This window comes from Sturnira hondurensis, unplaced genomic scaffold (assembly GCF_014824575.4).
Source record: "Sturnira hondurensis isolate 20B ecotype Veracruz unplaced genomic scaffold, ASM1482457v3 Scaffold0014384, whole genome shotgun sequence".
Taxonomy (NCBI): domain Eukaryota; kingdom Metazoa; phylum Chordata; class Mammalia; order Chiroptera; family Phyllostomidae; genus Sturnira; species Sturnira hondurensis.
Window position 1 is genome coordinate 11,714,777 of NW_028087015.1, and position 17,120 is coordinate 11,731,896.

A 17,120-nucleotide genomic window follows, 5' to 3' on the forward strand; every position below is an offset into this window, starting at 1 on the left:
TTTTTCACAGGAACTGCTTCAAATTAGGTCTTTCCCATCCTTACTTTGTGTGCCAGAAAGTTCAGAATCCTAGAGTAAGTGTAGAGTGGGTTTTTTTTTTTTTTGAAACACTTTATTTCAAGGGTCTTCTTGTCCTCTAGGTCCCAGAGATCACTTTAAAATAATCCGGCTATTTCCTCCCTGCCTTGGGTCACCTTTGAGCTGAGTTAATAAAAATACCTTTTGTTTCAGTATCCAACACCCTGATACATTACAAAACACATTGCTGACTCTTGGCTCCCTGTGTGATGTCCGTCCTTGTCCATTTCTTTAAGCATGCTCAAAAGTCCAGGGTAAAAGGAGGGAGCCTGCTTCTTCCCAAGGAGCAGTGATCATGTCCTATTCCCGAGTGCTGCCAGTTCCCACAAACCTCCCTTCACCAGGGCCATTGGGTTCAACTGTCTGTCTTAGGTCAGCCCCTCCCACATTCCCATCACGTGGTCGTAGCCCACACCACCCCAGTGCCTCCCACTGCAGGTGAGTGTGCGCATGCATCTCCAGTCCTGTTGCCTGCTTCTGTGCTAACCAAACCAGAACCTTCTGACCTACCTAGAAGACAAGCAGCACCTCTCCCCCTGTCATAGTGACAGGGCAGTGCTGTCATGGAAATCGGTAAGCAGATCGGATGCGTAACGATGTCCTGCGTCCACCATAAATGACCACAGTCACCACCCTCCAAGTTCTGGGGCACATTAAGGTGCCATATGCGCAGTGTGATCACACCAGGGGAAACTGTCACTTAGACACAGCCTGGAATCCCTTAGAACCTGAGCTGCTCCCAGGAATTCCCCCACTCTGGTGTCCTGGAATATTGTCCCTCTTCTGATTTCAGGGATTTCGTGCCTGAGTATCACAGGCTCGCAGTGTATCTAGTGCTCACTGTAGTAATGACGTCTTCTCATGGGACCACGTGCATTTATTTGTGGAGTATTTTCCAGTTCTATGTGTAGTTGTGCTTGAATGGTTGTTTTCTAAGGCTTTTGGCAACAGGTGGGATTAATTCTGTAGTTAGAATTATTAAAAACTTGGAGATTAATTGATAAAATCACAGCTTTAAGACTGGATACTCCCCTTCCAGATCCTTTGGCAAAATGTGAAGATTTTAAAATGCTTTTCAAAGAACTGGCCAGAGCCGGATTCCGTGAGATTAAGGGCAAAGCCTGGGCACCTGGATCATGACACTCGGCACCTCCTGTGGCCTGGACTCCAGTCTGGGCTTTGTAGTTAAGGGATGTCCTTTCTGACGTTCTTACTCAAGCCTTTGAATTGTGTACTCTTCCCTCTTATTTATTAATATGGATCATTTTCAAAAATTGGCTTGATTCTGAGGTTCCCACAGACTCTGTGATATTTCTTTCTGACAAATAGTCAAGCTGTTGCCCTGGCTGGTGTAGCTCAGTGGATTGAGTGCAGGCCTGTGAACCAGAGGATCGCGGTTCGATTCCCAGTCAGGGCACCTGGGTTGCAGGTCGGGTTGCAGGCTGGTTCCTTGCAGGCCAACTACCAGCAGGGGATGCACGAAAGGCAACCATACATTGATGTTTCTCTCCCTCTCTCCTTCCCCTCTAAATATAAATAAATAAATAAATAAATAAATAACTTAAAAAAAATAGTCAAGCTGTTGTAAGCCCTCTTCAGAAATTATTCCACAGATGTGCCCTTAGTCAGAGAAACAATACCTGAGTCCTTGTAAATGTTCACTTGTATGGCTGACCAGACCCCATTTCATCATAGGAAATTCATCGGAAAACATAGTGATCTATCACCTGGTGTAAAAATAGAATTTGGAAGTCCTAAATACTACTGGGGATATGACTGTCTATGTATATTTTTATTTTCTCAGCATATTTAGATATTTGAAAACCATCCAAGGAAAAAACACTTAATTTTTATGTCCATTATTGTTTATATGGGCTGGGAAAATGAATTCTGAATTAAAATCTCAAGTATCCTTACCACCTACAAACAGATTTGACCTCAAAACTTAATTCACTATGCAAGCTGAACATTCATATCCCCAGCCATTTCAATGGGGCCTAAAACACAGCAGCAGGTGTCTCGAGGTGACATCCCTGTGAAAAATCTTGTCTTTTGGAAAATGCTGATGTGATTGGGCATCCAAAGCCAAGAGTGTTTCCAGGTGTCCTTGTCTCAACAGACCAGCACTCCCCAGCCCGGTCAGGGGTGCTCAGCTGCCTGAGGGCATCTACCCGGGGGTAGTGGGCACTACTGTGTGCTCCCCCCTCTTTGCTTTCTAAGTGCTGCTAAGGATCCCCTCCATTAAGAGAAGGTATGGTTGAGCCTCACCAGGCCAGTTTTAAGAATCTAGGATGTGGGCATCCCTGTACACACTTGGCATGTCATATTGTATTTACCCATGTGTGTTTGTGTGGACAGTGAACCCCCATGACCTAGGGAGCCTGGCCCGTGGGCTCAGTATGTAGCTAACAAGATTGCCTTGCCAATTACCCCCCGACCTTGCCTTTGCTCACCTCTTTATTCACAACTTGACTTAATCACAGCAAAAATGTAGTGACGTGTTGGGTATGATTCTTATTGGAAACAGAGATAAATGCCTCTACTATGACTGAAAGGGTAGTTCTTATGTCAGTTCCCAAGTTGATCTCTGCAGAATACCCAGGACCTGGGCACACTCACTGCCTAAAACGTATCCTGCTGATAACATAATTTAAGGTTCCGCATCTCATCTTTTTAACAGCTACTGTACTGAGCACTGATTTGCTTTGCTTTTTCAACTGTTCTCTGGTTTTGATTCTTTCCTGTACCAGCATCATATGTGCAAGCTTTCTCATTGCTTTGAGCTCTCCCAGCCCTAAAGGAGGAACTTTTGTCACTGAGTGTCAGTGTTACCTGCAGCTTGTCTTTGCCATGTTCTGCTCACCTGTTATGAGTGAGGTAGCATTTTGGCAGCAGGAAGTGGTCCCTTGCTATCCCAGGCAGTGCCACCCTTGATTCCCTTTGCTTCTCAAGGTATTTGTCTTCATGGCCTTATCATGCCTGATGTGTATTCAGATCTGTTTTTGTGACTTGCTGTACTCTTCACGGTTTGGATTCTGCAGTGGAGATGGAATGGTTTTGGTGAAGGCTGGTTCATGACATTTGCTTTTTCTCATGAGCTGCTGTGTCCTCAGGGCCTAGCACAGTGTCCTGCATACACCAGGAGCCAAGTACTTACTTGTTGAATAAAAACACACAAGATCTTTAACCACTTATTGGTTTATAAATATGCAAGGACCAGGTGCAGGAATGGTGATGTGGGGTAAGCCTTCTGTCACCCCTTCGTGGTGGCAGTGCCCCCAGGGCCACTCCATGCCTCTCTTCTTCCTGCTTCTGGGTGTGACTTTCATTATTTAGAATTTTTTGTATTTACTTAATTATCGTTCAAGTACAGTTTTCTGTCTTTTACTCCCATCCCAGCCCACCGCCCCCCCGTACTTCCCACCTCCCTCCCATTTCCACCCCTGTTAGTTTTGGTCCCTGTTAATTTAAGAATTTGAGCTCCATTTATTGCATTGCAACAGAGTTTAAGAAATTATCCCTAGCCTATAAAGAGTTCTGAAATAGAAAATGTCAAGAATCTCGGTCTCAAATAAGAAGCCTCTACCCTATGTTACACTGGGTAGAAAGAAAGCGAGCTATAGCATACACTGTGGCAGTTTTGACCACAAAGCCAGGGGGCACATCCTGGCCCCACATCTTAAAATCTCCTATTATTAGCTATGTAAGCCTTCTACACCTTAGTCAGCCCATCTGTAAAACGTGGATCATAATGCGACTTACTGTATAGGGTTCCTCCAAGGATTAGATGAGAGAATAGCTAGAAAGCTCTTAACACTTTGTCTAGTCAAGGAAATTTCAGTGTCTGTTCTTTTCTGTTAATGTTAGAGCTTTGCCTAGGAAATTAGGCAGCTTAGGTTATGAACCTCTTGAATCAAGAGGGTATTACATAGTGATCTTGTTATTCTTGTGGCCCTAGGGCAGGGATGATGAACACTTATCTCCTTATTTTTGGATTATGTGGTCATCTTTAGAGGAGTGGGTGTCTGCACACACATGTACAAAGGAGCGTGTGAATGATGAATGCACTTGGATGTGTGCCTGTGTGTTTGTGTGTGCGTGAGAGTGCTGGTCGGAAGCTGAGTGGCTACAAGCCAGTTCAAAGAACAGCTTGTCTTTTTCCTTCTGGAATGTGACAAAGGCCAACAGGCAGGCCGACAACTGGGGGTCTCAATAAGTCTAATCCCAAGAACTTGAGCATGCAAGTTACAGGCATATGGTGAGCAAAAGTCTCTGACTAAGGACCCACAAAAAAGCCTTTGAGAAAAAAGATATGAACATTGCGCATGAATGTGAGAGTGATTTGTTTCCCTTATGTTTTAGTTCTCACCGTCTTTCCTACAAGTGAGGTTATTGGATGGTTGAGACATGGGTAAGAACAGTGTGGTGAATAGGCAATAGGAAAGCTGGAGTTTGGGAGAGGATTGGGAGGGAATCCTCAGGGAGATTTGATCTGATAGGAACCATACAGAAACTCAGGAACAAAATCAGGGACGTGAAAGGAGAAACAGGAATGCTCTCGGCCAAGCCTGTGGCCTCAGATTTTCAGGTCCTGGAGCCAAAGTAAAGACCTTCTGATCTAATGGAATTCTTTGTAGCTCTGAATCAACTGTGGAGGAAATGGTTTCTTAAGGCAGAATCTAAACCTGTTTCCATGGTTACTGGCCATGTGACACCTGGATGCGCCCTAAGTGTTGAAGTATGAATGTCCCAGCCCACAGAGCAGGACCTTGATGCGGGGTCTGCCTTCCATGCTGCTTCTGCTGAAGAGGGAATTTTGTCTCTCCAATCACTATTTCTGTTTCTTGCATGTGGGTGTGTGAACACACTCTTGTGTCCCACACAAGTCACCAACCCCATCTTTGATTATCCTAAACCGACATATTAGAGCAGATGTTGGGGCTGCAAACTTACCAGAGTGCTTGAAACACTCATTTTTATTACCATTCTTTGGCCCTGTGACATTGAGGTTGTTCTTCAAAGAATGCCAACTTGACCTTCCTGACAGTAGTGTTTAGGGTCATTCATTATGTATGATTTGGATCTTGTTCCTTCGTAGAAATGTTGCCTTCCAGATTCTCAATATGTGTACATAAATTTTCTTATGTTAGTGCTGGAGTATTCCACGGCCTTTATCAAAGTCACTTTTAACAAGCCATTCTTGATCAGAGATTATTAAAATCGGGAAGAATTATTTGCAAAATTCACAGTGGGGGGCACCCCCCAAAAACACTTTTAGAATATGATTGTGTAAAATTAGCAAAGAGTTAAATAATTGCACAAAACTGCAAATGTCCCATGCAACCACCCCTCCATTGTTCCCACAGGATTGAACCCCAGGCAGTCAGTGGTTTGAGGCTCAGGCTCAGGGGTCTGCTTTGGACCCTTGGAGGCCTCTCTCTCCTCTTGCCACTCAAGAAAACTGACTGTCTAGAGACTCACTTTATTCCTTTGACAAAGAAGAGCCGAGATGTCAATTTTTTTTCCAAAGTTCCCTTTAGAGGCTTTGCTTTTCCTTAAGGAAAAAAGGATCTGGTTTCAAATGGAACCAAGAGTTCGAGTTTGCTGTGCCTGGAGCCCACAGTGGTGGCGTGGCTATCCCGAAGCACTGTGGGCTCTTCCTTCACAAGCAAACTCGGTATCTTCCTGAGCAGGGAGTCAGGGCATCATTCTATCACTCTCCAGCTTCGGCTTCAGGGAACAAAAGACATATGGCGCACGAACAGTATGACTCCAGTTTTTCCAAGCAGAGTGATTAAATTATTTTAGATAATAATGTATTTTAGTTTTGTTAATTTTAAATCAACATAAGTTTGTTTCTCCTATTAATATTTTTCTCTCCATTAAAGGAACTATTTAATAACACCTATCAAAGTGAATATCTAATTTGGGTCTCTTTCTTATTGTTACAAAATGTACATAACATGAAATTTACTATGTAACTACCTTTAAGTGCACAGCTCTGTGGCATTGAGCACATTCACACTGCTGTACAGAGTTGCTACCATCCCATCTCCAGATCTTTTCCATCTTCTCAAACTGAAACTCTGTCCCCACGAAACACCCATGCCCTGCCCCACTCTCCCAGCCTCTGGTACCCACCGTTCTACTTTCCCTCTCTGTGACTTTGCCTATTCTAGGTACCTCAGAGAAGTAACAATGCTTATTTGGGTAAATTAACGAATTGAAGGACTGAACAAACTTAGGGATGTTCACAGAGCCCTAAATAGCTGAAGATGTAAGCAGAGGCAGAAATCAAACCAGCTTATATTTCCATTGACCTCGTTCCATACAACACCTAAATTATTATTGCAAAAAGTTTGACAGTTGGCTTGAAACTGTGGTGATATTTATCTCTGTAAATTCTCTAGTGATAAACTTCCTGTTGTTATTTTGATCTGTCTTTCTTTCTTTATCACTGATTGTTTCCTATTGCAACCTCTCAAATGGACCCACAAGTCTTGCATAGTTAGTATTGTGTTAGTTTTAAGAACTGATAAGTATATTTCAACCACAGAAACAATAGAAAAGAATTAGTACATTTCATCAAAGGTATCTTTGTATCAACAGCAAGGCCCATGTTGATTTTAAAGAAGTTAAAATGGAGGGAGAAAATGTATGCATCTTAGAACTGATGAAATTCACTAATAAAAATTATGAAGACCAGTCAGGAAAGTACAATACCTACAGTTAGCAAATTGGTCAGTAACACTAAGACTTGCAAATGTGGGGAAGTTTTTTTCAATGAGTCTTCATTAGCTTTTCATTTGCTTTTTACCATGGAGCATGTCTATGAGTCTTTATCTTATCTCACCCTTTCATGTAGGGCAGATGACCACACGAGAAGGCTGCTACAGAGACCTGAAGTTTCAAGTAAATACGTCATTCTGCAACCCCAACACCCGGCCTGTCACAGGGCTGGTGCCTTGCAAACTATCTGCATGTCCTCCCAGGTAAGACCACCATGTTCGTTAGAGCTAGTTTGGTAGCTTTGCAAATATACTTGGGAAGTCCTAGGAACCCCTGCATCTAGGGGGCAGAAACACCGAGTACTATCACGTAATCCCTAAGAGCAAAGAGGCAAAAGTTACAAGGACTGCCTGAACAAGCGAGCTTTAAAAAGTTGCCTGGGTAATCTTGGGAATGTCAGTGGAAGTTCTTACAGTAGTATCATGTCATATATTTACTTTAATCTGCATACTGGCATGGGTGACAGTATTTAAACATGTGGTAAAGATGTTTTGGTTCCCAGGCTCCTGTCCCCTTCCTGCTATTTCTTCTTCTTTTAAAAACTTTATAAAATGCATTAGGGTGACATTGATTAATGAATACATATAGTTTCAAGGGTTGAATTCTACAAGGTCTGGCATAAATAACACCCCTTTTTATTACAGAATCTTTTATTATAAAATAAGCATGTAAATCTGTAACATAACAATATCACACTCAAGAACATTGTATAACATTTTAAGTGAAATATTCAAATTGCTGTCCATCTCATGTGAGACATTTGCATACTTACCAACCACACTCAAAGAAGCTTTATTTCTGCTGGACTCTGTATAATAAATACATCATCTGTATATTGCATTGTGTGTTCACCCCTCAAGGTCAAGTCTCAATTTGTTTTCATATATTTGACTCCCCTTTACCTTTTTCTCACCCTAATTCCCTTCCCCTCTGGTAACCCCTCTGTTGTCTGTGTCTGTGAGCCTTTTAGTCATTTGTTTGTCTTGCTTGTTGTTGCTTTCAGTTTTTTATCCCACGTATGAGTGAAATCATATGATTCTTGACTTTTTCCATCTGACTTATGTCACTTAGTGTGATATTCACAAGGCACATCCATGTTGTTGCACATGGAAGTGTTTTATCTTTTCTGTGGCTTACTGAATGGAATCGGTTAGAGGAAGCTGTGCACAGAGCTCCCTGGGTTGTAAAGGGAGGGTGGATGGCTTTAAAAACAGCTGGAATATGGATCCCAGGCTTGCTGAACTGAGGCTCCAGTCATGAAACGGATGCTTTTTGTGGAGACAATAAAATATAGGAGGGAGAGAGGGCCTGTCTGTCTGCCTTCTTCTCTGACCTGTGTGGTGCCTGGGTCACTTGTTCAAGATGCAGATGAGGCCCCTTATCAACAATTTGAGAGTCCAGGATCTTTCCTCCCACTAAGGTATCAAGATGGGCTTCCCTGAGAAGATCCTGTACTCCTAGTTCACCTGTATCCTCAGGGGCTGGGGGCCCATCATGTCACAGAGTCATTGGCCCTGCCCCAGCCAGGGTTCCCCATCCTCCTGCCCAAATCACCATCTGGCTGGCAAGATGCCAGCAGAAGTCAGGCAGGTCCTTCTGTGTACATCCTGCAGACTCGGCCTCTCCCGTTCACCTCTCCGTGGGCTACAACAGGCCTGGCTTTAGTGAGCCAGCTCTAGTCAGGTGGGGAAGGGCAACCTGCAAGGCAAGCAGAGTCACAGGATGGAGGGCGTCAGAATCCCCAATTCTTGTTCCCTTATCCATCCTGGGAGACCCAACTTGGCTACACCCAACTTATCACCGGCTCCATACGTGGAGCTCAGTAGTGAAATGCTGCCAGAAAATTTATAAGCCCCTGTTCTCCATCAGAAACTGTGGTCACCATCTCACACGGCCACCCCAGGATGGCAGCCAATCCTAACACCCTTGCCTGGTCATTTACTCCCTCCCAGGACATTGATTTGATATTCCCTCTGGTCTCTTCCAGCATTCCTCCTTCTCCCCATTCCACACTCTGGGCCCACAACCTCAAACCTCAGAGATGGGGATCAGGAAACAACCACCCCTTCCTCCCACAAACAGCCCATTTGGGAATCTACCCCCTCACTCTACCTCTTCTCCTCCAACGTCCCAATCCTTCCTGAAAGCCTTCCTAGAGTACGTCTCTGGTTCCCTTTTAGCTTCATGCTTACTGACTCCTTCAAAGAGTTTCTAAGTGGATGTCATATATCCCTTGTGCTCTGTTGTAAGTATGTATATACATAAGGGATGTTCTGCCCATCACTGTTTTTTCCACTTGGCCTTCTCTACTTCCCTACAGTTCGTTCTTCTAGCTTTGATGGCTCTCGAGCCAAAGCCATCTCTGTGTTTTTCCATGTCCTATGTATTCTACATATATCTCATTCAGGTCCAACGTTATAGGCAAATTCTGGCAAGAGCTCCTTGTGCTGAAAGGAAAGGTACAATTTAGGACCGAAGGGTCTGGGAGAAGTTTAAATTATGTATGGCAGCAGAAGGTAGAAAACACACTGAGAGCGCCCCAGATTCACCTAGGAACAACCCAGAGCCACCTGCCTTAACTCTTTGATTTATTTGTCTCACATTGTTAAATGTGTATTTCCCTCTAAAAGAGAAAGCTTTGGAAAAGAATACAAATCCTAGCTGGAAACCTAATGGCTCACTTTCCTGCTGGAAGAGTCCTTAGGAGGACAAAGGTGGTTCCTGCTGCACCCCAGCCAATTGCAGGGGCTGGATGGCAAGCGGACCCCATAGCTTCCTATGGAACAGGTGGGACAAAGATCCTGGCTCCCGTCCCACACCTCTGCGTGGAGTGGACTTACTGAGCCTGGATGATGCCAGTGGGCCAAAGGGAGTACGCAGTGCCTGCTGGGCAGACTGCATGTGGTTAAAGGTGTGGGCTGTGAAGCCACCGACCTGGGTGCCAGTCTCCCTTTGTCTGCCCATCTTGTATGTAATTGGGGGAACACAGGCAGAGGGCATGATTGACAAATCCATGTAAATGTTCTTTGAACAGCACACGTGTTAAATACCCAATTAATATTGGTTGGTTTAATATTTCTGTAAAAGAAGAATCAAATTCTCAACAGTTACTTATTTTGTCTGTGAAGCAAAGCTATCAATGACAAAGTACAGAAGAATAAATATGCACTATATTTATATATATATAAATAAACTGATATACTGATAATCACTATATATAAACTGATATACACTATATATATATATATATATATATATATATATATATATATATATATCAGCTGCCTCTGTCTTCATTTTAGCATGAATTAAACATTTTATCACTTGCTTGTGAAACAATAATATATATATTTTTCCAGAGTTTTGTTTTAACAATTGAATTGGGAAAATAGATCTTAATTTTAAAAGTTACTTTGTTTTCCTTTGAGCTGTGAGATGCATTTCTCTCTTGCCCAGAATACTAACGATTTTCTGTTCCTGATTAAGTAGACAGAAAGCCCCAGTTATTTTTCTGAACCCAAGAGCCTGTTTTTCTTATTAGAGTCTGTCTCCAGTGAGGTGTGGGGCCTTCTCCAAGCCCCGGTGTCCTGTGGTGTCCCTCCAATGGCCTCACGAAGCTAGAGTGACTGCAAACAGCTCATTCTCTCACAACTCACTCAGCCAACTGAGTGGCAGGATTCAATGGGGTACAATTTGGTGTTTCATGCTCAATTTGTAGGAGGGTCCCCAAAGGATTGGGGTGTGGGATCTTTAAAACATCTTAATCTGCAGCCTGCTCATTTGTAATTTAAATGAAAAAGAAAAACTGCTCTGCTGGTTTGAACTCCTGACCTCCCGCATCAGCGTCCAAATGGCGTGCCTGAGACTCATGCAGCTGGAGTCCCGTCAAGCTCCTGGGTCATTAGCGGAATGGGAATCCCAGGTCATAAATCTCTGCAGGGGGCAGAGTACTAGCAGTCCAGGGGTCTCCTTGCTGGAGGAAGATGATCTTAAAAAGTCTGGTTGGCTCCAGCAGCATGAACTTGATGGCTAAATGACAGGGCTTAGGTGATTCCCAGCTGCTCTTCAGGAAGGGAGCTGAACTGACACAGAACCTCTGGTCTCTCTTCCTCGCGCTAGGCAAGTCTGTCTCTGCAGTGGCCTTGGAACAGACTAGCAATACATGGACCCCCCTGCCCCACCCGTAGCTCAGCTGCCTCTGTCTTCTTTTTAGCATGAATCAAGCATTTTTATCACTCGCTTTTGAAACAAGAACTACAAATCACACAGCTATTTATTTCCTTTCTGTTTCTCAGTTTATCTAAATGGAGTGGCTCTTCATGTCATTTATCTTAACTAGTAGTTTTCGAAGCATCCTGGACAATGGATTGAAGATTCAAGAGGAAATACTTTCCAGATGGTAAAGGGATACTTTTCCCCTCTCTGCAGTATTCTTCTAGGAATGCAGGGGGAGAATTTAGGTGAAATGTGTTGTGATCAAATGCCCTGTTTTCTCATCTTAGCAATCAGTCCAAAAATACCCTCTCTCTGTAATCCTCTGCACGGGATCTTTGGGTGGTCATATTATTGTTGCTTGTGTGTTGGTGACTCCTCACAAACCCATTAACAGAATAGCTTGTTTGACAGCCAAGATAACGAGGTCAGTGACTACATTCATTGGGTTGCGCGCTGCAGAAGGGCAAGATTCAACACTTTTAATGACAGCAAAGGGACAGTCATTTTTACGTGTGTCTCATCTCTTTTTGATATGAGCCATAAAAATATTAACCACCCAGTGGTGTATAAGTCATCAAAGGAATGAAAAGAACCCTGATCACTTCCGTAGTTCCCGTGTATGAAAGGGTTTCAGTCACGGGAATGCCAAAAATGAGAACATTTCAGTTTATTTAATTATCTGAGTAACTGAGAATAAATTAGCAGCAGGACTCACTTCCTAGGTCTGGAACCAAACTGCCCAGGACCCTGCACTCAGAAATGTCCCTGCTTGGTTTCATTCTCTGCTGTCGCCACCTTGAAATGTCTGGTGCATGCACTGGATTTTGTAAGTTGCATAGCTGTTCCTGCCCAGCAGTTCCTCTTGGATTTCAAAATTGTTTTCTGGGATACTTGGGAATTGTGTTAGGCTGTTTCTTCTTTTAGTAAAGAAGAAGTGTTTTTTTTAGTAAATTAGCTCTATATCACTCTCAAGTTTGGAATGCCTTTCTACAGTGACTTCAAGGCAGAGATTTCTCCGTGACACTACAGTGGTAGATGGGAAGAATGTCGGCTACCTGGTGCAATCTTCTTCTTTTCTTTTCTTTTCACTATGAGATAGATGAGTGCCAGTTGTTGCTGAACTTAAGCAAACTCACAGACGAAGGAAGATACTTGCAAAGGGGCTTTAGAGAATCTGAGAAGATGTGTTCTCTGGGCTCCAATGCTCCACTGTCCTGTTCTTCTGAGAGACCGGCCTCCTGTGTCTCATGCCCAGAGAAGTCACCTCCCTTGGGTCAATCTTCTTGTTCTTAGATGTCTGTCCTCTCCCCACTCTATCCCCTTTGAAAAGGCATTTAACCTCTGTTTAATCAGGGAAACCAGAAGTGTCACGGCCTCTCTGTAATTGACACTCTCTTGAGAGTTTCAGTGAAAGTGTGAAGTCACCCTTTCAGGTATGAGTATCATGACCTGAAGCCAGATGATGACCTACCTAGGTGTGACAGTGTCTTGGTACAAAGAAGATACCTAACTGAATCTCTCCTGGGAAAATAGCACCTAACACCAAAGCAATGAGTTTAAAATGCATTCAGGCTGGCGATGACAAGTGTTAAAATGCATTCCTGGTGCAAGTCCAATTACAGGGGGTAAGGGTTTTCAGGAAAGGACACATGGACAAAACCAAGTGGGCGTGGAAGCAGGGGAGGGAGGTGGGGATGGCTGGGGTGGGGGAGAGTAGTGGGGGGTAACTGCAGACAACTCTAATTGAACAACAATAAAATAATTTTTAAAAATATGGACAAACAGAATTAGCCAGAAGCAAAACTGATATGACTCATTGTCTCAGTCACTCAAATATTAATATAGAAACCAATGCAGAATCAGTGATGATATAAAAATTAACTAGCTTCCTAAATAGGGATTTGTCATTTCATACCTAAATATCTGCCCCACATAGCTCTGTAAAATCTTTGGTACTTCGGAGGGATTTTTTCCTGCTTGTTTGTCTTTGGCTCATTTGTTTTATTGTGGTACATGAGTATGTGTATTGGTTTTGTTATTTATTTGTTTGTTTATTTATGTATCAATATGACCAATGGCAGAAAGACACCTTGAGAACACTACTGTTTTTCAGAGAACTTACCTGGTTGTGTAGATGAAATATTACCCAAATTTCTAGTAAGAGTTGTATATTCTGTTTTCTAAGCCTCAGCATGATTGACTGTAAAGTTCACGAGCACCCCATACTCAGAATAACTATCATCTAATAATACATGCTGTGGCGTATAGTTCAACTATTTTAAAACAAACATAAAAATCAAGCTTACAGATTGATATATAGAATATGTAAATGGCAAATATATAATAGATAATTGGATTGTTAAAAAGTTGATAAATAGGTGGATGGATAGATGATGGATGGATAGATGATGGACAGATAGATGGAATAGATTTTACTGCTAATAATTTATGTCTGTGGCCACATATTCCCTGCCTGTGTACCAATCAGTGCTTCCATATGTATTTGTTGAAAACTAGAAGCTTGACTCAGCTTCAAGGCTGAGGGGAAGAACACAAGATACTGTTTTTAGGTACAATTAGGCAGGATTACCTTACTCTCAGATTTATAAATTACTTAGAATTTTTTATGGTTTTACATTTCCAAACTTAGGGAAGCATTGGGTAATGTTTTTGTTATTTCAGATGTTGGCATGTTAAAAATCAAAGAAAGAATTAATATTATATCATTTTTAGAATTTTCAAGTCTTTCTTTATGGCTTAGGAGTGGGAGATTTTACAGATGTGTCCCAGGAGAATGAAGGAATGCGTGTTCTGTGTTAGAATGGGATTGTTTTCTATGACAATTAGAACAAGTTCCTGAGTCATTTATCCAAATAGGCTTTGACTTTTTGTCTATCTTGTGTCTCTGTTTCTGAAAGAAGAGTTTTTAAATCTCATATTGTGATTGTTTACTTTTCAATTTTTTCTTTTAATTCTATTTTATACTTAACATTAACATTTCCCTCTATGTTGTTAGGTAGGATTGCAGCTTCTACATGAATTACTCTTTATCATTAAATAATGACTATTCTTACCCCTAAATTGCTCTCCAGCTTATTCTGTATTATTTTTTAAATAAAATTAACAGTATGGCACCATCTTCCATTTACTCAGCTTTGGCCAGCCTTACATTTCTTTGTTCTCTTTACTTGTAAATGTCTGTATTATTCAGTGTTTTTGCACATTGAATTAATAGGTTGGACTTATTTCTGTTGGATTTTGATGTTATAAAATCAAGAAGGGAGGGCTTGCTGCTGGTTCTCTCATGTTCACATGGGGGCTGGTGACGTCGCTGTGCTCCTCCAGAAATGATGGGGAGCAGGATGGAGGAAGCAGGTGTGGCAGGGATCTGTGAGAGTACGCTTGGAGGGAGCTGAGCAGGACAGGGAGGGGGCAGCCTTACTCATCGTTTTCTTCTCCCAGTGGCAGAAGCAAAGGTGTCTCTAAGCAATTGCATTGAGTGGGGAGGACCAGGGACAGTGACCTGACCACGAAGCAGAATTTTCCTGCTGTAGAAGGCTGCTTACAGGGCATCCAGTGTCTGGGCACAGAGCTTACTCCATGCCCCACCTGTCTAGAAGGACCTGGATGCACATGGCTCTGTCCACAGAAAGTGTCATAGGCCCATTACTGCACTGAAGAATTTTGGATAAACCCTTGGGACTAGGGAGCACTTTGTCTGCATTTAAGGCATCCTAAGGATACGTGCTACAGGAAACACAACTCTAAAAAACAGAGAGCCAGGTGATTCATTCAGTAGACTGAAATGCAGTAGACTGGATTGACAATGCATCATTTAAGGCCAGTTTCCTTTGCTGGTTTTCATATTGTATTTTTAGGAGGGCAAGGCAAAGGGAAGGGAAAGTAGTGGGTCAGGTATGGCGTGGCTGTTTGAATATGGATTGAATACTGAACAAGCATTTTTAATTAATCTGTCAGTTTGAAGTTCGTTATTTAAAACTGTTTAGACACTCCTTGAAAAGTGTTGATTTGCAAATATTTCTCCCATGTAGCCTTGCTGGTGATGTGTCCATACTAAGTCATTTTCCCCACCAGAATCCCTCTCCCTTTTCTCTGCCTCCCCACCCCTCCTCTGTAAAAGTTTCACTGAATTAAAAAAAAATTTCTGATCTTACAGGACTAGGAAGTTTGAGTAGATGAGTAAGTACAGTTACTCATGTAACCTTGAAAGAGCTTTTACCTTGAGAAAAATCAAACTAATTGACTTCCAAGTTTGATACAGGAGCTTAATAATTTATTTTTCAATTCACCTTAGCATTTGCTCAAGAACTCAGGTTAGTTTTGGTTGACATGCTGTGCTGCCATTAGAGTGTCACCTGTAAAACACGATTTTGCCAACATCATTTTGCCATTCACCAGTTGCAGAGATCTGAGAATCTCCCTTCGAGAGTGGCTGAGGTCTGGAAGGAAAATAAGACTCACACATTAACTTTAGCATGTGGCTATGAGATTTTTAGACAAGTATTTCTCCCATGAACATGATTCCTACAGCGTAGAATTTTCTTATTCTTCTTCTATTTTCCTCAGGTTTCTGTTTAGGCAGTCCTTATTTTATTTGTGACATTTCCAATAAATGTTACCTGTTTTTCGTTGTACTTTTAAAGGCATGCATAGTTTTAAGCAATATCCTTAAAACCAAAGAGACCCTCAAATTAGCTTGTTTTGATGAATTACATTTTCAAGTAAAATGCCACTTTCAAGACAAGACCTCATTTCCATGAAGAAATAGTGTTGCAAGATAAAAAATATGACCACACGAGAGCATAAAACATTTTTATATTCCACTTGATCTATTTCCCTACAGGTTCCATAGAAGTTCAGGTTAAAATGACCTGGAACAGAAAGTAAATTCTTAATATGTGTCTGCCTGTGGCCACCAGGAATGCAGTTGTCACAGAGGAAAGAGCCCATGATCTCCGACAGTGTTTGCTTTTGTCTGGATCCGATGCGAGACAGGAATCCGCACCAAAACCCCCTGCACCTGCAGCTGCCACATCCTTGCAGCCTCATGACATTTTTCTACCAGACAAAATTTCAACAATAAGGGATTTTTAATTTTTGATGCACTAATGACGTGTTTTCTTAATTTACATAAGCAAGCACTAAAGAGAAGAATCCATTTAAATTCCCCAAATTCAGCATTTAAACTGAATCTAGGTTTTTGCTTCTGACGTCTAATATTTTCATTGATTTTTGTTTAGTAAAGACGTGCTTTACCTTTAGTAAAGACAGTTTAAATAGACATATTGTACTTTAAAGTTCACTACAAGAAATTGCCATTCCTGCCCCAGCCACAAACTCACCCCTAGTTCCAATAACCAGAGCAAAAATTTCTGTTACTTTGTCTCTCTCTTTTGGGCCCTGTTCCAATATTTCTAAATAATATGCATACTTATCATTTTTCTATTTATTGGTTTTAGAGGTTATTCTCTTATGCATCTCACTGGGGAGGATGTAGCCCTTTGCATCACGTTGAATTATTCAGCATCACTAAGCTCTCTCTCAACATCGACTTCCTTGGCCTCCATTCTCCCAACATGGTGACATTTCATTATTATTCATTGTTCGCATTATTATTTATTGATCCTTGCAGGCTAAGTAGGATATCCTGATTCTATCCTTTTGTATATTAAATTTTACTCTTCTAAAAGTTAATTGCCTAAATTTTGTCTGCTTAGGTTTTTTTTTACATAAAACTATACACACACACACAGATCTATATATATGGCATCAATTCATCTAACCAATGTAAGTTGTGTGTCTGCTGTGTGTCAGGCTCTTGGTACACATTAGTGAGTGAACATAGGTCCCTGTCCTTGAGCTTATTGGGAAAGAGGCACAGTCAGCAATAAGCATAATGTATAAAAAAATGATGGCATATTTTGGAAGGTGATAAGAGCCATGGATCAAAAGGCAAAAACAGAGCAAGGTGAGAGGAGATGGGAGCAGTGAGAGTAGGAGGTGCAGAGCGTGGGTGC

The 17,120-nt window shown here is 42.0% G+C and overlaps 1 protein-coding gene across 3 annotated transcripts in view; it reads left to right on the plus strand.

Annotated features, from left to right (window-relative positions):
- Nucleotides 1–17,120, plus strand: part of ADAMTS16 (ADAM metallopeptidase with thrombospondin type 1 motif 16) — a 124,149-nt gene that overhangs the window by 79,177 nt on the left and 27,852 nt on the right. For 2 of the 3 annotated variants that reach the window (XM_037062969.1, XM_037062970.1), the window contains exon 18: nucleotides 6,944–7,070. In XM_037062969.1, the coding sequence (XP_036918864.1) occupies nucleotides 6,944–7,070 (127 nt within the window). The remainder of the gene's footprint in view (nucleotides 1–6,943; nucleotides 7,071–17,120) is intronic. The other variant, XM_037062971.1, reaches the window with a different exon arrangement.